The sequence below is a fragment of the Elephantulus edwardii genome, unplaced genomic scaffold, assembly GCF_000299155.1.
Source record: "Elephantulus edwardii isolate Elephantulus edwardi_28Jun2011 unplaced genomic scaffold, EleEdw1.0 scaffold00048, whole genome shotgun sequence".
Taxonomy (NCBI): Eukaryota; Metazoa; Chordata; class Mammalia; order Macroscelidea; family Macroscelididae; genus Elephantulus; species Elephantulus edwardii.
Genome location: NW_006399798.1, coordinates 17,981,470 through 18,003,288, shown reverse-complemented (window position 1 = coordinate 18,003,288; position 21,819 = coordinate 17,981,470). Strand labels below are relative to the sequence as shown.

General features: G+C 39.2%; 1 protein-coding gene across 1 annotated transcript; it reads left to right on the top strand.

The window, feature by feature from the left end:
* Window positions 1-237: 237 nt before the first annotated feature.
* DDX42 (DEAD (Asp-Glu-Ala-Asp) box helicase 42) lies at window positions 238-21,247 on the top strand. The gene is made up of 17 exons (XM_006886292.1): window positions 238-458; window positions 2,808-2,958; window positions 4,859-4,920; window positions 6,311-6,347; window positions 7,152-7,301; window positions 9,154-9,258; window positions 11,187-11,306; window positions 11,858-12,034; window positions 12,483-12,611; window positions 13,601-13,700; window positions 14,314-14,361; window positions 14,706-14,803; window positions 16,108-16,384; window positions 16,961-17,187; window positions 18,630-18,740; window positions 19,632-19,733; window positions 20,316-21,247. Exons 1-17 carry the CDS (start codon window positions 238-240, stop codon window positions 21,006-21,008), a joined length of 2,808 nt encoding a protein of 935 aa, XP_006886354.1. The 3' UTR covers window positions 21,009-21,247.
* The last annotated feature ends 572 nt before the right edge of the window (window positions 21,248-21,819 follow it).

Below are 21,819 nucleotides of genomic sequence, written 5' to 3'. Positions count from 1 at the left end.
GCCCCACATCATACAGCTTGTGTCACAAGTTGAAGTTTTAAAATCAAGTGTTTGATTTGGTTGTTTAGAAAATATAATCATTTTGGTTATAGTGCTTAACTAGAAAGTTGGAGCTTTAGTGAGACAGTTTTACAGTAAATCATAAAGTTCAAAAGAGACATTAAAAAAATCAATATACTGTTTATTTCATAAATTTAAATTTTATATTGTGACCCTTACAGGTGGATCTTTGACACCATGAATTGGAATAAAGGAGGCCCTGGCACAAAGAGAGGGTTTGGCTTTGGAGGTTTTGCCATTAGTGCGGGCAAAAAGGAGGAACCCAAACTGCCGCAACAGTCTCACAGTGCCTTTGGGGCAACTGGCTCTTCTTCAGGATTTGGGAAGTCAGCTCCACCACAGCTCCCTTCTTTCTACAAAATTGGATCCAAGCGGGCCAACTTTGATGAGGAAAATGCGTAAGTTGCTTTCTAGTAATTTGACAAAATTGGTTTTGCGATATTAGGCAGAGATTGAGGCACAGAGCAACCACTTGCTTATCAATTATAATTATAATATGATTTTAAAAATTCATTTATCTCACTGGATTGCATTGTTCTTGGTAACGTAAATCATCACTTTCTTTTCTTTGTAAGAGATCTAATACTTAGGTGTTTTATCATTCCTTGTTCCTAAAAGGATTTGAGTATTAATGTCTATGCAAGTCTTTTATTGATAACATATTAGTTGTCTTACCGACACAGTTGCAAGAACTGGTAGAATACAGTTTGCTGCAACACTCAAGTCTCTGAAACTATTGCATAGTAACACCTTACGGCAGGAAGATCTCAGATCTGCCTGCAGTTGTCTGGAAACAGCAGTCATCTCTTTTTTTTCCTTTTTTTACTTGCTTGTCTAATAAAGGGGTTACTATAAAATGTGCAGAGAGCTGGAGTCAGAAAATCAAAAGGGACGAACTCGCTTAGTGTTTCTTAAGCTGAAGAAGTGGGAAAACAAATTCAAACCACGGGTGGCAGTACTTAAGGACACTTTGGGCAGTATTTAAATGATCCAGAAAGTATCAAGAGAAGATGGAAGGAATACACAGAGTCACTGTATCAGAAGGAATTGGCTGACACAGAAGAATTTCATGAAATGACATAGGAGCAAGAGCCTACGGTGATGAAAGAAGAAGTACAAATTGCTCTGAAGGAATTGGCAAGAAACAAGGCTCCAGGAGTTGACGGCATACCAATTGACATATTTCAACAAACAGACACTGGCCTGGATGTGCTCGCTCACTAAGTTGTGCCAAGAAATCTGGAGAACAGCCAGCTGGCCCACTGACTGGAAAAGATTGATATTTGTTCCCATTCCAAAGAAAGGTGACCCAACAGAGTGTGGAAATTATCGAACAATATCATTGATATTACATGCAAACAAGATTCTGCTGAAAATTATCCAAAAACGTTTGGAACAATATGTCAACAAAGAACTGCCAGATGTGCAGGCTGGATTTAGAAGAGGTCATTGTACTAGGGATATTATAGCTAATGTCAGATGGATCTTGGCAGAAAGCAAAGAATACCAGAAGAATGTCTGTCTGTGCTTCATTGACTATGCAATTCATTGTTGCACTTTTCTCCATGCCCAGGCCTCCCCCCCCTGCCCCCACCCCAGTTTACTCCTCTCTTTGAAAAGTAAAATTCCTTCTTTGATAATACAGTCCCCCCTGCACCCCTCCCACCGCCCCAAGTACACTCCACTATGCAACCTTAATTGCATAATACCCTATCATACATAGCTTTTAAATTATTCTTTCCCCTATCTGTTTCAATGCAGTATACATAATTTATCCAGTTTTTCTTAGTCTTTCTCCAACCCTGATATCAGTCCCATTTTACAGCAGTGGCACCATGCAGTAATTGTCCTTTTGCGACTGAGATATTTCACTCAGCATAGTGTCTTCCAGGGTCACCCATTTTGAATAATACTGCGTGAGTTCCTTGTTTTTCAATGCAGCATAGTATTCCATTGTGTGACTATACCACAGCTTCTCTATCCATTTGTTTGTTGATGGGCACTTAGGTTGTACCAGCTCCTTGCTATCGTGAACAGAGCCGCAGTAAACATGGGTGTGCATATATCTGCTTGGATGTCAGTTATGGTCTCTTTGGGATATATTCCCAGTAGTGGAATTGCTGGGTCAAATGGTATCTCTATTTGCAACTTTTTGAGGAAGTGTCATACCGCCTTCCACAATGGTTGCACCTGTATTTTCTTAAGATCAGAATTACTATTTGGGGTATTTTTTGTTTGTTTTGTATTTTTTATTTAAATAGCATTCAGTTTATTACAAATAATTTAGTATTGGCTTCCCAAGGGTCATTATTCTACCAGTCATTTTACCAGTTCAGAATAGTTTGAGCATTATGTTTGTTTAGTAGTAAAATTTATGATATAATGAGTATGTGTTATTGTATTAATATAATGTGTAATAAATATTAAAGCTTTTAAGGAATATTCATTGAAGACTTGAGGTGTACTTTAAGATTTAAACTGGGGTTGCTATGTATTTAATATTTGCATCACTAATTTTGAAGTTGTTGATTGCTTTTGATTGCTGTTGAGTCGAGTATAACTCACAGCAACCCTATGGACAAAAGGCCTGAACCAGAACTTTCAATTAGCAGTCCAGTGGTTACCGTGCTACTCCACCAAAGCTCCTTTAACACCTTATCATAGATACAACATGAAGAAAATTTGTTAGATGAGCGATTGGTTTGAATAGCCTCAAATACTTTGTATATCTGATTTTTCATTTTCAGATATTTTGAAGATGAAGAGGAAGACTCTAGTAATGTTGATTTACCTTACATTCCTGCTGAAAATTCACCTACCCGCCAGCAATTCCATTCCAAGCCAGCAGACTCAGACAGTGATGATGACCCCTTGGAGGCATTCATGGCTGAAGTGGAGGTTAGTGTTAACTCTTCAGAAGTGTCTTTGAAATATTCTGCATTTAGAAACCAAGTTGACCTAATATTTTAGTCCCTAGATCCCATTTTGTTATTTTAGCTATTTCATGTGGGAGTTTTCCTGTTGTACGTTGTAGTTTGTTTTCATTAACATCCGCTTGAGTTGCAGTGTTGGAGATAATATAGGTGTGAACTGTAATCCTTTTCCTTTTTAGCCATTATTTGATATTTATTATAGAAAATTTAAAATGAAAAAGTAGAATAAAATGATCCATGTACTGTCGTTAAACTTTTATCAATTAACAGCTTTTCACCGGTCTTGTGTTTATTTAACCAACAACTTCATACCAGTCTTGTATTCATTTAATAAAAGAAAGGTAGAAAACCCCACTCACTGCCTTCCAGTTGGAACAAGTCATAGCTGACCTTCCATTGGGTTTCTGAGGCTGTAGATCGCGTTGGAGGAGATAGTTTATCTTTCCCCTAAGTTGCCACTGGTGGATTGGAACCATCAGGGAGGTATGGCCTGTAGTTTAGCAGCACCACATCTCATGGACTGGGCCGCCACCGTTCCTGATTCCTCCCTTTCTCTGTTCTTTTATGGGTTTTTTAAAAGGACGTCCCAGATAAATCATTTAATCAGTCAGTGTTTCTGTACCCCCTCTGTAAAAAAGCTCTTTTAAAAAGAACTAATACATCAGTATTATTTATAAAGTCATTAAAAATCCAATTACCTGTCATTTTTACTATTTTCTTCCAGTTTCTCCAACATGAAGGTTCTTTTACATTTTGGCCTCATTCACATCTGGAACATGTGACTAATTTTCCAATTTATACTTAAATGTGTCTCAGAGATACTTAAACAAAACATTTTTCTTTCTTATGTAGGTCTTTTTCTTTTCTTACGTATTTCTGTTAACTTTTCTAATCTCATAATCACTTCAGGTTGAACCTTGATTTAATGTCTTTTAACTTTTTCCTTTTACTTACCAATCCCGATCTTATTTTTCACAGATCACCAAGCTTGCTCTGATTTATTTATTCTCCTAGAATAGCCATGGAAAGTAGGCAGGAACAAACACAGATAAAAAACTACCTGATAAGAAATCTAAACTTTATGATAATAATTCAAATCATTTGCTCCATGTCTCATTGATAACTGTGTGGCAGAGCTGAGGCTCAGACCTCATTGTCTATTGCTTTGTAATTTCACCAGCCTAGCTTTTTCTTAAAATACATTATTCTGCCTTTCATCTCTTCATTTGCCAACCTCTGTCAGTTTTTATCATAACTGTTGTATCTGTTGTTTCCTTTCTCTCCCACTGTAGTTATCCTGTTTCATATCCTAGCTTTTGGCTGGCCTGCTTTTGGCTTAGACCAAAGTGGATCATTGAGCTCTGTCCCTTACTTAAAAACTGTCACTCTGTTGCTTATGAAGTAAAATCTGTTCAGCTTCTTAGTTACTTACTACCTGAAGCCTTTAGCCAGAACCTATATCTCCTCTAAGGAAGAAAAGAATCCAAATTAGATGTTTTTTTGTTTGATCTGAACATCATTTAAAAAAGAAAACGAGCCAATATTTTTAAAATGGGGAGAATCTACCTATAAACTCAGATTATTGGATGGCCGTAAGTCCTTTATAGCTCTAAATTATATAATAAACTTAAGAAAGATAATTGAAAAGATAATTAAAGGTATGATACTTGTGACTTAAGCACACTTTTTACACGTGTTCGTATTTTTCATTCATATTTTCACTGAAAATTGTCAGAATGCAATTTTATGCTTTCTGGGCCAGTTACATTCTAACTAAAGTGAATATTCCTTTTGTTTTAAGCTAAAAATGATAAAAAAGTTTTCATTTAGTTGCTATGATTACATGTGACCTTTTGTTTTGTTAGGATCAGGCGGCTAGGGACATGAAGAGGCTTGAGGACAAGGACAAGGAGAGGAAAAATGTGAAGTAAGTGGTTTTCTTCTTCTTTCATAAAGGTTCCATAGTGATTGCTAAAGTATTACAGAGCCTGTGCCCCAAAATTTATAGAATAAAACTTTAAGTACACAAATATCTTGATGTGAACTTCTCCCATCATCTTAAGTTTTGTATGTGGCAGAGATGACCATATTTTTGCATTTGCAATAATTTAAAAATATTTTGCTGGGAGTGTGGGTAGGGAGGAAAATGGCAACAATGAATAAATGAAAATCGAACTTTTCTTTTAACTTTGTTAAAATCACAATTAAATGAAATAGTATTTAGTATTAGATTAGTATTTAATGTTAGTTAATTAGTCAACTCAAATTAATCACAGGGGGGTTAGATAAGCATTATAAAAAAAGTTTGGATTTGAGGTTTTTAGATTTGTTCGATATTGATAGAAATTAGGATCCTAGATGCTTGATTATGAAACATAATAGTGATACATTAAAAGCTATTTATATCATTAATAATACAACTTGATTTCGTTTAAGAAATGGCATCATGCTTTAGCAACCATAATCAGTACTCGTAATAACTTTCTTTCCTGAGAAATGAAATATTCCTCTGCCCTCTACTGAATATACTCCTCTTAAGCTCTTGCTGTCATGCACACATAGACATGGTGAGACTTTCTCCTTCTGACAGTGTTTCAGGTCTCCACCCAAGGTCTTATGCCATACTGAAGTTCCAGTCTCCTCTTCAGTGTTCACCTATGTAGTGCATCCTCTTCCAACTACCTTGTGCTGGCAGTGTTATTTTGTTAGTTGCTTAAGAATAGCCAGTTCTATAGATTAGGCAGAAAGTCTTAACTAGAAAGAAAGATGGTTGTAAGATTTAAGTAGCCATACTTCCTACAGCTCTTGAGAGATGCAGCAGGTGGTGATGGCCTCCTTTTCTGCATGAACTGCTTAAACTCAAAAAAGCTGTTTAGTTTTTAATCTCCAGGGTAATTGATCTTGTCTGAAGGCATTTACTTCTGTGGGCCATCAAGAATGTCGGGGAGAGGGAATTCACAAATAGATATAGATGCTTGGGATTTTTTACAAAATACTATTCACAACTGCACTGTGTTTGGTGTATGGGGTTGGCAAGGCTCAGATCCTTTGGTATCTGTCTTCATAGCTCTTCATATTCTTGTTAGTAATTTGGTATTTCCAGAGATACTGTATTATTCCATCCAAAAGGAATGCTTAGAGAATGAAACCACACTACTTGATGGGTGGAGAGGTTACAGTGTGTTTATTGCTGCTTTGTTACTGTTAGTGTTGAGAGTTCCTGAGCTGAATGGAATTCAATACTAACTTGCTTTAAGTGTGAAGTTGGGTATGTGGAACATTTGCAGGGAAGTTTGTTTCTCCGCTTGTTTTTCCAGGGGTATTCGAGATGACATTGAAGAGGAAGATGACCAAGTGAGTTCCAATGCAGTATTTCTGTCTTTTCTTTTTACCCCACAGTCTCTACTGGGGACAAGCTAGAGCTTGCCTTCACTGAAATGTCATTTCTGACATTCAGCAGAGAATGTCATTTGCTCTACATATGTAGCCAGTTGGTAATATAAAAATTCCCATCGTTTCCCTTCATGTTGAAGATGGAACTTTTTGATCAACTATGATGTCAGAAACAAATAATAGGTTCTTTATCCTGCTTGATTTTTTTAATCCAAAATTAATGTTTATTTTGAAAAATCAGAAAGTAAGAATAGTGTAGATCTATTGATGCCTTTAGCTATATTAAATTGTTACTTGTAAGAGTTCGTTTTTGTTTGCATTTCAAGATGGAACATAAATTTAATGACTGTCCTTTAGTATTTTTTTCCCCAGTTGTTCAGTTGTAGAAACCAGAGTAAGAGTTACCTTTCCAGGTTTATGACACCTTTCAAACTTGGACTGGTAAAGCCAGAAGCGTATGTCTCCAACTCTCAGCAGCCTAGGTAGAAGCCCCCCACCCCAACCCCTCAGGAAAGCTAACCAACAGACATTACTTGTACGTCTTCTGTTAAACAAGCTAGGTCATTTTGTAGTTCTAACTACCTCATTCATTTCTTCTGATTGCCCCTCTGAGTACTGCTAGTATTAAGGGAAGTATTGCTAGTACAGTCTTGCCTGCTTTGGTAGGTATTAAACTGTGTAATCCTGTGATACAATATGTGCATTAATTACAGAAGCATTCTCAACTATGCTTAGATGTGATTGTGTCCCTGTGCTTTCCTGCAGGAAGCTTATTTTCGATACATGGCAGAAAACCCAACTGCTGGTGTGGTTCAGGAGGAGGAGGAAGATAATCTGGAATATGATAGTGATGGAAATCCAATTGCACCTTCCAAAAAAATTATTGATCCTCTTCCTCCCATTGATCATTCAGAGGTATGATGTTTTCTTGCTGCATTTGATTGTTTCAAGCAAATGCAATTTAATTCAGCCGTAGTATTTAGGTTTTCTTGATTCATACTCCTTATGTTGTGAGAATATTTATTCTTTTAGATCTTATCTCTGTAAAGTGATTGAGACAAATGTCATGAGACATTATAGCCAAGCCTATTGTTGAAGATACACTTACTTGTATCACTTGTTCACATTGGATTTTAGACTACAGAAAGTTTTTTTAAGCAAATATACTTGTTTTTTTGGAACAAAGCCTTGTGTGTGTCCATCTCACTGCCAGACCATCACAGTTTCACTTAAAAAGCTGTCTGATGAAACATAAAAGTGATTATTTTTAATACATTTTGATCAATGAGTTACAAGTCTTTTTAGAATGGCAAAATAGGAAGTGTACACATGAAGCATTTCTGCTGTATAATATTGTTATCACTTAGTGAACTACTTGATGCATTTGTTTTGTGAATTGGACTGAGCTTTATTTTCTACATGATGAATGACCCTTCAAGAAAAACAATTGGCAGTGTTGCTAGTGATACTGATTTACATTTTTTAAGCAAAAGTGAGAATTTGGAAAACTTGTTTCCACCACCACAAATTCAACAACTTTCTAACACTTAAAAGAACTTTCTGATGAAATTAGCATTGACCTTAAAAATGTGTTTTTATTTGTTGTTGGTTTTTTTAATATTATATAGTAAAATATGTCAGATTTGCATACCTGAGCAAGCCAACATCTTCTGTATAATTAATACACGATGTATTGTAAAATACCCAAAGTATATAATAGACTAGTGAATTATAGTACGAAAAGCTCCAGGGCTTTGAGATTTCACAATGCAAATAAACCTGACCACTTAATGCTTTCCTATGCTGCTGTTGCTCTTTGCCTGCAAGTTGGAACTCATAGCTGACCCTCCAGCACATTTTCAGAGGCAGTCATCACACTAGAGGAGATTGATATCTTTGCCTGTGGAGCGGCTGGTGGATTCAAACCAGTTTTTTTATATAGACCAGATAAATAACCATAAGTCTCTAAAAATGTTTTATTCTCATATCTAACTATATATCTAGATTTTCTTCATAGACATCAACCAAAAAAACCACTGCAATAGGAGCTTTCTTATTTCAGAGATCTGAAAAAATGTGAAACAGTGCCAGGTTTTTTTTTGTATAATGTATTAAATATATATGATATATATTATTTTTATAATGATGTATAGTGAGTTTATCATTATTTTCAAATGTGTTAATGTTTAAAACTTTGCATTTTAATGTGATAAATATTGTGATAATGACCACACAAAAAAGCTTCTTGTGTTTGTTGTTTTTGTTGTCTTTTTTTTAAAGACCGTGAAGTTTGAGAACTGGATCTAGAGTATGAATTATATGTAAATATACCAAAAGAGAATGATTTATCAAAGTTCATGTGACATTGTTTCAATGTTTTGTATTCTTACTGTAGTAAGTGCTGGAGCAGTAGCGTAGATTCTTCCTCTTTGGAATTGAAAAGGCTTGGCTGGACCATTTTTATTTTTTAAAGAACAGAATTTCTTCTTTTAAATACTGCCCTCTGGCAGTTAGAGTTTCTTTACTCTCCAGTGTCATTCATGTCTTTGGTGACCTTAAGCATGTAAGGGGGGTAGGTTGTTGTGTGTATTGGGGAAAGGAGTGATAGACACACTTTACTTTTTGGAGTATATGCTGAATTCCTTTGTTCTCTGTACCTGGTTATGGTTTTACATGTGATATTTGTAATAGATTATTTTGTAATAAAATTGAACTTACAGGATTGACTCTTGAATTCTAGACTAACTTTGAATAATTGGACCTGCAGATTGACTATCCACCATTTGAAAAAAATTTTTACAATGAGCATGAAGAGATAACCAGCCTCACTCCACAGCAGTTAATAGATCTGCGGCATAAACTCAATCTTCGGGTAAGGCAACTATAAAACCACCTATACCTGTATTAACGTTAACTAATCCAGATTTTTATATCATTTCTTTTCTTACAGTTTCTGAATTGTCTTTAATAGAATGATAATTGTATCCTTGGGCTCACACATCTTATTTTTCTTTGTTTTCACCTTCCAGATAATGTTTTAGGATAGGATTAAATTTTCTTTTATGTGGTAAACTTGTATGGTTTTGACTGTGAGAATTTCCAGAACATGTACCATGTGCTAAAGCACTATGCTGTGTGAGTTAAAGGTAGAGTAGGAGTGCTAATCTTTAGGAAGAGGAAACAGATTCAGTCGATGTTAGAATAAGGAGGAACTCAAGAGTGTCTCAGAATGTTTTGAGGTTAACATATATTTGCTTCTCAAATTACATACAGTATGCTATTTAAAAAAAATAAGCAGTTAACAACTTTCAGAACCTTTTGTGTGCTAATTTTAGAATAACAGTTTGTATTTCCCCTTAAAATATTTTGGGTTGCACTTAGCCTAAATTGGTTGGTGTATAGTTACTGTCAAGTTGGCTCCGACTCTTAGGGACCTTATGTACAACAGGATGAAACCAGCTCAATCCTGTACCATGTCATTCTCTGGGGACTGGCCCGTCCTACTAACAAGCCCAGTTTGTAAGACTAAATCTCACTCTTCTTGCTTTCAAGGAGCATTCTGGCTGCATTTCTTCCAAGACACATTTGTTTGTTCTTTTGGCTATCCATGGTATATTCAGTATTCTTTGCCAACACCACATTTCAGACATGTTGGTTCTTTGATATTCCTTATTCATTGTCCAGCTTTGATGTTTGTGAAGCTTGATGTTGGTTCCTTACCACACAGATGCTTGATGATACCTCCTTTTATTTATTTATTTTTTTCACTATTGTATTTTTACGTGTACTGTCAAATCAGATCTGACTGGTACAGGAGGAGATTGCCCCCTCCTTCTCCAGCAGAGCATCTGGTGCATTTGAACCACGTACCTCTGGGATTGGATATCTCCTTTTATAACAACTTTCAGGCCTTTGGCAGTCTTAACAGTTGTTGCACAATGTTTGTGTGTGTACATGTGTGCTTATCTGTTCTCTAAGTGGTTTGCCCTCTCAAACTTTCATAAGAATAGAAGATATTAGAAATTAATAGCATCCCTGGATAAATAATTGAAATATGACTTGTTACAGTCAAAATGGAAGTTGTAAGCGTCGTTCTTCATCTTTAGTAGTTAACTGGGATGTGGCTAGAGCACTGACAGGGACTAGCCAGCCATCTCTCACTGAAGACATTCTGCTGAAAATACTTTGGCTAATACTTTTGTTGCAGTGGGTACGGACATGAGTCTCTCTGAGCTCACTTGAACTTTTTTTATTTCAAGAGTAAATCTTGATTGATTGTTTTTCTGCCTACCATCTGATTCTAGTATATGTAAAGGGAGAGGGCACAGAAAGCAGATGAAGAATATTAATAGCCTTTTCCAATTCACTAGATGGTACTTTTAAAATTATTTATGTAACAATATTTAAGACATTTTTAGGTACTTAATTTCAAGTAGTTTAAGGAGTAATTATCTAAACAGTATCTGTTTTTTACTATGAACATAAATTTTCACTTTCTCATACCCAAATTAAATCCCACCAGACTGTTTGCTTATGAGTCCATTCTGGCCAGTGGTGACTTGTTTCAGAGTAGAACCGTTCTATATAGTAATTGCATGGTGGTGACTTCTGCAGAATCAGGATGCCAGATTTTCTGTCGATTTGCCCATTGGGTAGGTTCAAAGTGGAACCTTTGGTCCATGGGTGAATGCTTCACCATTTTGCCACCCATGTACTCAAACTAAGAGAAAACTAGATTTTGTCTAACTTCAAATGTTACTCTTGATATTAGTCATTTCTGGAAGTTGTCTTTATCTGTAGGTCTCTGGTGCTGCACCTCCTCGACCAGGAAGCAGTTTTGCACATTTTGGGTTTGATGAGCAACTAATGCACCAAATTCGGAAATCAGAGTATACACAGCCCACTCCTATACAGTGTCAGGTGAGTGAAAATGAAAGAAAGATGAGATAGAATGGTATTCAGTATGTGCTATGCAAATAAGGCAAAACAGTTTGTAGAGCAAAACTTCATTAACAGGGACGATTCCATTGCCTCTGACTTCAGACTGATTTCATTTTTCCTGACCTGAAAATTCCATTTTATTGTGATCTGTGAAAATCAGTTTTATTTCTTCTTAGTATATAAAATGAACTTTGTCTATGAATGAGGTAGTTTGCACATTCTCAAGGAAAGAAAACTTTAAATTTTATCAGCTACTGTCCTTATCAGTCTTCATCCGTGTATTTCAAGTAAAGTGGCATCGTTCATAGTTTCCAAATGATGGCTAATCTACACAAAGAGAATAAGTGTTATTTCCTTTGTAATCAAGAAATGCCAGATTTTCCTTATCCCATAGCCAGTGTGCATAGCTCAGGATATTTGTTGTCTGTTGGAAATGCATGACATTAGCCATTTATCCTAACCCAGAGTTCCTTCAGTGTGTCTTTGTAATTGAAATTTTAAGAAGGATATTTTTTTGCCTCCCTTTCCAGGGTGTGCCTGTAGCGTTGAGTGGTAGAGACATGATTGGTATTGCCAAAACAGGCAGTGGAAAAACAGCAGCCTTTATATGGCCCATGTTGATTCATATAATGGACCAGAAGGAGTTGGAACCAGGTGATGGACCAATTGCAGTGATTGTGTGTCCTACCAGGGAACTTTGCCAGCAGGTAGGTACTTTGTGTAGTATGACCTTCCAGGGGTGAACTAGCAGGGGACTTTTGGGCAGGTATTGTGTTGTTCTATTGATGCATGCTTTTCCCTAGAAACTGCTGGTTGAAGAGAGAAAAATATTTGGTTTAGGAATTGTTTGTTATACAAATACCCAGAGTCTTTCTTCCTCCTGTGTTAATTTATTTTGTTTGGTAAAAAGTCAGTGACAGGTTCAAGAGAATTAGGAGGAAAATGAACGGTCACAGCAAGAGTTCATGTAGCTTGCTGAGATTGATAATTGTACTCTGCTTGTTATTGCTGTTTATTTCCTTATGAGTAGAATTTCTTTGAAAGCATGCTCTAGCTTTTTATTTTATGTGACATTGCATTGTATAATTTTCAGAACTTCCTTTTGGGTTGTGACAGAGGTCGTGGTCTATTAATATGTCATTAACAACTTTGTAGATCCATGCAGAATGTAAGAGGTTTGGGAAAGCATATAACCTTCGCTCGGTGGCTGTGTACGGAGGCGGGAGCATGTGGGAGCAGGCCAAGGCTCTGCAGGAAGGAGCAGAGATTGTCGTGTGCACCCCAGTGAGTATGTCTTTGGCTTGAAAGGCTTTTCAGTCTCTTAGTATGGACAACACGGTTAATTATGGGAGAGACTGCACCTTAAACTACAGTGACACCAAAGCTTTGGTACCATTTTCATTGGTTAGATGTCAGTGTCAAATACATTAGTAACTCCATATCCCCTCTGCTTCAACTAGATTTTCATACTCTCAGGAAATGGTTATGTTAATACCATAAGCATCATAAACAAAAATTCCGAGTATGGTCTGAATTCCCCAAAAGTATTCATTCTGATCATTAAACTCATCAGTAGGCTTTACATCAGATCATGTCTCACAAAAATTGTTCTGTCCACTTTTCCACAAATACTAAAATCCTAATGTGTGTAAAGGAAGAATTAAGCTGTGTTTTCTAAATTTCTCTTCTCTTGGGCTATGTGCATAGTGTAGTACATAGTCAGACTTCAAATGTTAGCCCTTAGCCAGCAGCACAAATTTAGAAACATGTTTTTGCAATGTAAAACATATTACTAGGTTAAGTATCTAGTTATTACTGTATCTAAATGTCACTTAAATTATAAAAATGTATGTATCACTTTAGATGATTCTGTAAAAAAAACACAAATCACATAAGGCACCCTGCAGTCAGTACCCTCTCAGTAGTACAGATTACAAATACATATTTAAAAAAAAAGTAGTGCATTGCGGGGTGAGTTGGAGGAGAGGAGGGAATTGGGGGTAGGGGGAGTGCAAGGGGAAATAACCAATTGAAGAGTAATCATTTAGGCTTTTAAACCAAAGTAAGTAAGATTATACTGAGTTCATTCATTCAAAACGAGATTCCAGCCTTCTTAAAACATTAATAAGTAAGCTAAATAACAGTGATAAAACTCTTATAAAAAAGTAATTTTATATTCATTGCCAAATTTGAAACAGCAGTGATTTGAATGGAGACCTATAGAAAGTTCTAAGGCTTTAGATTCTGACTGCTCCTTTTTGTGGATCTTACAGGGTCGACTTATTGATCATGTGAAGAAGAAAGCTACCAATCTTCAAAGAGTCTCCTACCTTGTGTTCGATGAAGCAGATCGAATGTTTGACATGGGTTTTGGTATGAATGTCTCTGTCCTCTTTTTGTGGTGGTTTTAGTTTTGTGTCGTTGAATCAGATCTGACTGGTACAGGAGGAGATTGCCCCACCCTCTCCAGCAGAGCATCTGGTGGATTCGAACCACACACCTTCAGGATTGCAGCACAGCTTCTTGCCACTAGGCCACCAGATCTCCCTTGTCTCCATCCAAAACAGAGGATGTCTGTCTTTTTTATATATATATAAAATGTCTGTCTAATTTATGTTTCTGTATGACGGAAACTAAACATACTCCTAGGAAGGGTTAGATAGAAGAGGTATAGCTAAGACATTGGAGGTTTTGAGCACTGCTCTCAGGAAAATGAGTCATGGTCATGCTCAGTCCTCTTACGTAGGTGCTAGTCAGCTCAGTCAAGGCTCATCCTTTCTTGTCTAAAGAGCCATATGTATGGATCGAGACACCACCAGACCCAGTCAGGGTAGCTAGAAGGAAAATTTTTTCCAGTTTCACACCCACTATGTCCAGGAGTTTACAAATTTCCCAGGTTTCTCCCTCTTATTAAAATTATTTCTTCCAGACACCACAACTGTAACACCAAGTTAAAATATTGATTTAACTCTTCTCCTTCTTGCAGAGTACCAGGTGCGATCCATTGCAAGCCATGTCCGTCCTGATAGACAGAGTATGTATCAAGCAGCTTTATTAAGCTGTGTTTATACTTAAAATGAACAGCTGTTAATATTCCATAAGCACTCTCTGTTAACATAAGCGAAAATGATCATGGGAGTGTGTTCGTGAGAACTATAAGGGGCGCGATGGTGTTGGTTTATCTGCTTTGTCAGCAACATTGAAATCCACAGAAAAAGGGCATTTTTTTTTCTCTAGTCAGTTAATTTTTAATGAAATTAAACGTTCAGATAGGTATTTTGGTTTGGTGTTTTGCTTATTATCATCAGTAGGAAACTTAGTGAGAATTCAGCAAAGAAGTTCTGTTGTTTCTTTAACAGAATATACTTTACCTTTCAGCTCTCTTATTCAGTGCAACTTTTCGGAAGAAGATTGAAAAACTGGCCAGAGACATCCTGATTGATCCTATTCGAGTAGTGCAGGGAGATATTGGAGAGGTAATTCAGTAGGGCTGGGTGAGACCTCATTATGGAGACATGGGATTACTTTCTTACCATTAAGAGAATCATAATGCTTTTATATATTTCCAGATTAAGTGATTTTTTTTTATTAGCTTCAGGGGAAAGAGGTAGATAAAGCAGTGTTAGTGGCAAAATGTTGGTAATTGTTAAAGTTGGATGACAGATACCTGAGGTTCAACTGTATCATCTCACATTTTTTAAATGTTTGAAAATTCCCTTTATTTCTTAAAAGCTAAAAATGAATTGGTAATACTCTGAAAGACTTTCATTGAGGAGCTTTACTCTCTTAGGAGTAATCTGAGTGCGCATATGAGAACAAATTGCAAGCAAGGCATCGTTCTTGTTGTTTAGTGCCATCGAGTTGTAGACGACTCATAGCGACCCTATGAACGAACGGCCTGAGCATTGTTCGTACATAGAGTTTCTGGAGGCAAGCCATTTCGGAAGTGGATGCCACTCCTGCTTCCAGGCTTGTTTTAGTCGGGAAACTCCAGCCAACACTGTCCACCATGGGTACCCATTACCACGATTGGCACATCATTGTCACAGTCTTCGGCATCACAGCAACCATGAGTTCCTCTGTAGAGCAACACACAGACCAGTGCTATACCACCTAGAACAATGTTTGACAGGAAAACAATTTGAACCTGGCCGAGGGCCGCAGATTAAAATCGCCCACCTTAAAAAAAAATCACCCACCTTTGGCTTGGTAGCATAACTTCCTTTCCACTAGGCCAACGTAGCTCTCTCGTTGTCGTTGTTATTGTTGTTTGGTGCTGTTGAGTCTTAGATGACTTACAGCGACCCTGTGAACATATGGCCTGAGCACTGTTCGTACATAAGAGTTTCCGGAGGCAAGCCATTTCGGAAGTGGATGCCGCTTGTGCTTCCAGGCTTGCTTTAGTCGGGAAACTCCAGCCAACACTGTCCACCTTGGGTACCCATTACCATTGTACCACTGTACATCACTGTCACAGTCTTAGCATCACAACCACGAGATACCTCTGTACAGCAACGCACAGACCAGTGCTATACCACCTGCACGTCAAACACATGCTTACAAATTAGTTATGTGAGTATACGTATACACCAGAGCAGATAGAAAACAGAAAAATCATGGGGGCGGGGGCACTGAGTTTTGGAGTGTACTGTACTTGCTCAAGGAATGCCCCAGAAGAGAGGGAGGGAGTTCAGGGGTTTTCAAGTAGAAACTGATGTCTGACCCTTGTTCAGGTCATGTGACACTAGTTTCATGATTGCCCATTTCATTTCTTCCATAGGCAAATGAAGATGTGACACAGCTTGTGGAGATTCTCCATTCTGGGCCTAGTAAATGGAACTGGCTTACCCGACGACTGGTGGAGTTCACCTCGTCAGGAAGTGTCCTCTTGTTTGTTACCAAAAAAGCCAATGCAGAAGAGCTAGCTAATAACCTTAAGCAGGAAGGTCATAATCTTGGCTTGCTCCATGGAGACATGGATCAGAGTGAAAGAAACAAGGTCATTTCAGACTTCAAGAAAAAGGACATCCCGGTCCTTGTGGCCACAGATGTTGCAGGTAGAGTATGAATTTCCTCAGTAAGCTTCATATGGTAAGGACACACTAGCCTGTGTCTGTCTTACCTGAGCAGAAGACAGTGATTACAAACTTGAGCTCCAGGCACTGCTCTTCACCTACTCTCCATTCTGGTCTACATCAAAGAACCACTGCGTAGAGGGCACTTCGGGAGAAAAAGCCTGCGGTGGCTTCATGGTGGAGATGCCTTTGTGTGTCTGTGTACTGTTGGTATCTTCCATTGAATGAATTGGGTGTGCTTTCAGATCAGAATGTATTTTCAGAGTGCTCTCTTGCCTTTGTTCTGTCCAATTTTAGTAGACACACTTGAAAATCTGGCATCTTCTCCGAGCACGGAGAGAATTTCTGGCCTTCAAGATTATATGTGAAATGAGTTTTCATTTTTTTGATATAGAAAAGTGAGGGCGGGGAAGTTTACTGTTGTTAAAAGATACAAGGCCTTTTCCTTAGACAGCAGTTTGCTACCTCATTGTGAGACCTTAGAGCCAGCATTTCTGGTTACTTTCTCTTTTGATTCTTGGAGAAGCATGAATGGTTTTGGTTGCTTTTTTATTTCAGCCCGTGGCCTGGACATTCCTTCAATTAAGACTGTTATCAACTATGATGTGGCTCGAGACATTGATACCCATACTCATAGGATTGGCCGCACAGGGCGAGCTGGTGAGAAGGGTGTGGCTTACACCTTGCTCACCCCCAAAGATAGTAATTTTGCTGGTGACCTGGTCCGGAACTTGGAAGGAGCCAATCAGCATGTTTCCAAGGAGCTCCTTGATTTGGCAATGCAGGTGAGGACTGGATGCTCTGGAGTGCTCAAAATCATAGAATGTTCAATAAGAATTTGCTCTTTGATAAGTAATAGAATCTAAGGTGGAGGAGTGGGAGGTGGGGAAGGGAATTGTGGTGTTGAAAAGCTATCTTTGTGCTAAAATCTGTATCTTTGGCCCATTCACATGTAGGAGTAACATAATTTCAGCGTTGGCTGCTATTCTCTCCATTGCCTCACCCCATAGTCTCCTTTGACATAACAGAATGTGTGGTGGTGGTGGTCGTCTTGGTCTTGGTCCTATTGAGTCAGCTTGTACTCATTGACCCCAGGTGATAGGGTAGAATTGCCCCTTTTGACTTGTTGGCTGTAATTTTTACAAAATCAGACCACCATGTCCTTAGCTAGTGCACTCACTCAGTGAGTTTGGATCGCCCACCATTCAAGCCAACTGCTTAACCAGTGTCACTAGAACTCCTAACCTGTCTGGTAGACTTAACTCCTGAGCCTTTGACCTTACTGTTCACCTTTTTCTCGGTGTGTTCCAGGCCAAAACTAACAAATCTTGAGTTGTGTTAGTACTTGCAGGCTTCATGATGCAAATGAGTTGTATTCTAGTCTTTGTAAGCATAGTGGGAACATAAAATATGTTTTACAAGGAGTTGTGATGTGTTTGTCACTGAAGTGTTAGCTCTTAACACCTCTTAAGAGATCAAGAAATTCTCTTTACTGAAAGGAGTGCAGCCTTGAGAATTTAATAATGTAGGGTAGTGTAGTTACTGCCTAAGCTTCATAAGAACCTGCTGTGCCATCAGGGGAAAAGACTCCCCTCCTCTTCCTGGGCAGAGAGAGCCTCCTGGGCTCCTCCGGGAGCTGTGCCTTCCCCCAGCTTGCCTGGCTCTTAGTGCACCACTTCACTAAGTTTGATTGTCAGACAGACCTTGAACTTTCCCAGAGATGTTTCCATTCTTAATGGAGAGCTCTGATTGGTAGTGTTCTAGGAATGATCATTTTCACTAAAAACTTTACAGCCCTGTGGGTAAATAATATTTTTGTTTGTATGGCTCCCACTGTGTCCTGGGAATCTGTTTTGAGTTGATTTCAAGAAACCTCACCTCACATTTTTTTCATCCACTTCTAAAACCCACCAGTTTTTAAAAGTTCTAAATATTTATGGCATGTACATGTTTCAAATACAAGAGTAAAATCTTAAGTTAGAAGTGGGAAATGACTGTTGTGCTTCACTTCCATAAAGAAGGAGCATTGAAAGCAGCCTTGATAGGTATCTCAACCTCTTCTAGCATGGTGAACTAAACTACCAGAAAGGAACTAATTGAAGGTTTCTATAAACAGTTCCTCCCTTTTCTGCTTAAAGTGTAAAGGTGGTCTTCCCTCCAGTTACTTTTATGTTTGAATTTGTGTTCAGACACAATGAATTTGATATTTGAATTGCATTCCATGCAGAATGCCTGGTTTCGGAAATCTCGCTTCAAAGGTGGAAAAGGCAAGAAATTGAACATCGGTGGTGGAGGCCTTGGCTACCGGGAACGGCCTGGCCTGGGTTCTGAGAACACAGTGAGTCCAGAAGAAAGCAGTACCCTGGGGATGGTCATGAAGCCTGGGTTTGGCCTGTCCTGATCTGCATATGCGAACCTCAGTAACTATACAGCCTGCCTAGCAGGAACTGGTGTTTTAATCAGCTATAAGTGTGACTGCATTGTGTATGTGCTAGACTGAGGAGGTTTGCTCAGGAGAAATCCATCTAGTCTAGCAGGGGTTCCCAAATGGTAGTTCTTGGGCCAGTAGCACAACTGCCTGAGAACCTGCTAGACATGCAGACCTGCTGAATCAGCAGCACTGCATCCTGCTACTGGGAAAACATTACCACACGATTGCTTTGTAATATCATGTAACTAAGGAATGATTCCAGCGTTGTGTGGGAAGTAACATTAGAGAGAAAAAGCAAGACCTGATTCTTTGTCGTAAACTAGGCTGTGAAAATTTCCTCTGACTGACTTTCAAAATGGTTCAAGTTTCTGTTACTTTTACTCCTAAACCAGAGTAAAAAAGCTACCAACCTACTTGAGCATTATAGTTAGCCTGATGTTTTGGACACAAGACAATATTACCTATTGCAGTGATGATGGTAACTTATTAGCTGGCATTTAATAATATTGCCAGGGCCATTCCAAGCAGTCACATGCAAGTATCAGCTGAAACTCCAGCCACCTAATGCGTACAAGCAGACAGGCACACATTTACTAATAAGTGTTGAGGTGGGAGGTCAGACCCTTCTTGTTTTAAGAGTTCATTCTCTTTGCTACTGTACCTTTTTTCTCCAAAGCATAAGTAATTTTCTAAAAATTCCCAGTGCCCTCACTGTGATTCAGTTTTCCGTTTTTTAAGGGCCAGCCTGTGTCAGTGTTTCTTTTTCTATCTTCATGGATGTGCCTGCTTATTTTGTAGGATCGAGGAAATAATAACAATGTGATGAGCAATTATGAAGCATACAAGCCCTCCTCAGGAGCCATGGGAGATCGGCTGACAGCGATGAAAGCAGCTTTCCAGGTCTGAGATGAAAGAACTTAACAGGAGTCATTCTGGGACTGATGGGGCCTCACTTTCCAGAGACAGGGGCTGGGCTTGTGGACTAAGTGCTAAGCCTAAGGCTTATAGTGTCAGTAAGTCAGGGTAAGTTAGGTAAAGGTGTAGGTGTAGAGTCCAGGGAGAACACTCCTGCTGGTGGTTGGCTCAGTCACACCTACCGCCCAGAACAGTTGGGCAGCAGCAGGGCTCTTTCTCTTGCTTGCTCAACCACCTGCAGTGTTAACCACCTCGAAGGCATTGTATATGAGCTCAGAGTGATGGCCGTCTTTCTGGTTAAGACAGGGGAGTCTGGAAGTCACACTTTTCTGAATGTAGACTATGCATTTTATTTATTGCAGACTCTTCATTGATGCTTTTATTCTAGTCAGTCAAGCTGTCCAAACCAATTTCAGTTCAGATCTTGGAACAGGGACTGGAGACTAGGGTATTAATGTCACAGTGCCAGGACAGCATAGTAGAGTTTTTAATACACTCAATTATTACAGCTTTGTGTGTGTATTTGAAGCTGCTTGACCCTGGTTTATATACTCTTCCTTCTTTCAGTCGCAGTACAAGAGCCACTTTGTTGCTGCCAGCTTAAGCAATCAGAAGGCTGGAAGTTCTGCCACTGGGGCAAGTGGATGGACCAGTGCAGGGAGCTTGAATTCTGTCCCAACCAACTCAGCTCAGCAGGGCCACAACAGCCCCGACAGCCCCCTCGCCAGTGCTGCCAAGAGCATCCCAGGTTTTGGCAATACTGGGAACATCAGCAGTGCCCCAGTGACCTACCCTGCTCCTGGAGCCCTGGGAGTCAACAACACAGCGTCAGGAAGTAACAGTCGAGAAGGGCCTGGGGGAGGCAATGGGAAAAGAGAGAGATACGCTGAGAACCGGGGTGGCAGCCGCCACAGCCATGGAGACAGCTTCAGTCGGCATAGCGACAGCCCACGTCACGGAGATGGTGGTCGCCATGGGGAAGGTTATCGCTACCCAGAAAGCAGCAGCCGCCACGCTGATGGCCATCGGCATGGGGACAACAGGCACGGAGGAAGCGGAGGCCGACATGGAGAGAGCCGGGGTGCAAATGATGGGCGGAACGGTGAAAGCCGGAAAGAAGGTTGTAATCGTGAGAGCAGGATGGACCCCAGGGTGGACAGCAGCAAGACGGACAAGGTGGACAGCAAAACAGATAAAACAGCTGATGGCTTTGCTGTCCCAGAGCCACCCAAACGCAAGAAAAGCCGGTGGGACAGTTAGAGAGGATGTGCTCAAAGTAAAAGCGTCTTTAATTTTATTTTTAGAAAGATTTTTGAAACCATGTCTCAGGGCTGGGTTTTGATCCAGAGTGTGAGGTCTCCCTGCCCTTAGTGAAGAGCTGGAGCTTGGAGATGTTACCCCTTTGTTTGCATTATTCTTCTGGTATTTCCTTGGAAACATTGAGAGCTGGGACACTTGGTTCTGGGTGGGTTGTCATGAGGGTCACTAGAGGATACCTTGGAATGAGAGGCCTTATAAGGCACACAACTCACTCTTAAGTTTATATGTAGTGTCTATTTTCTACTAAACTCACCTTATAAACACCCACAAATAAGAATTCTTTTACCTAACTGTAGCCAAGCAGCCCCCTTTTTAGGTGTTGGCTTGTTCACATGCAGGCCACTGGGATGAGATGGGGAACACTTGGCTCCAGACACTGAAGGGTAGATGCTAAGTGGCTCCCCGCCAGGCTCGTGTCCAGCCCTGAGACATGCAGGCAGCAGTAGTAGCCCTCCAGAGAGGGGCTTTGAGGCTCCAGAACTGATGACTGAAGGAATGCCAGTCCTGGGAATGGCTCCACAGGGTTGCTCTGCTCTGAGATGTGAAAATTAAAAAATTTTAAAAATACAGAACAGCTTTTAAAGTGTCTTCTATTTCATTGTATTTTTTTTTTAACTTGCCACGTGATAGAAAAATCTTTTGCTGAAATAATTTTTTGTTCTATCTTGTTTATACAAGGAAAAATACAAGATTCAAATTTCGTGACTTTGTGAAGGTTTCTTTAAGATGTGCATTCCTTTCTGCTTGCTCT

Coding starts and splice junctions, on each gene's coding strand:
- DDX42 (XM_006886292.1), top strand. CDS start 238: ATGAATTGGAATAAAGGAGGCCCTGGCACAAAGAGAGGGTTTGGCTTT. Junction 4,921..6,310: donor AAGGAGAGGAAAAATGTGAA/GTAAGTGGTTTT, acceptor TTGTTTTTCCAG/GGGTATTCGAGATGACATTG. Junction 18,741..19,631: donor GCCTGGGTTCTGAGAACACA/GTGAGTCCAGAA, acceptor CTTATTTTGTAG/GATCGAGGAAATAATAACAA.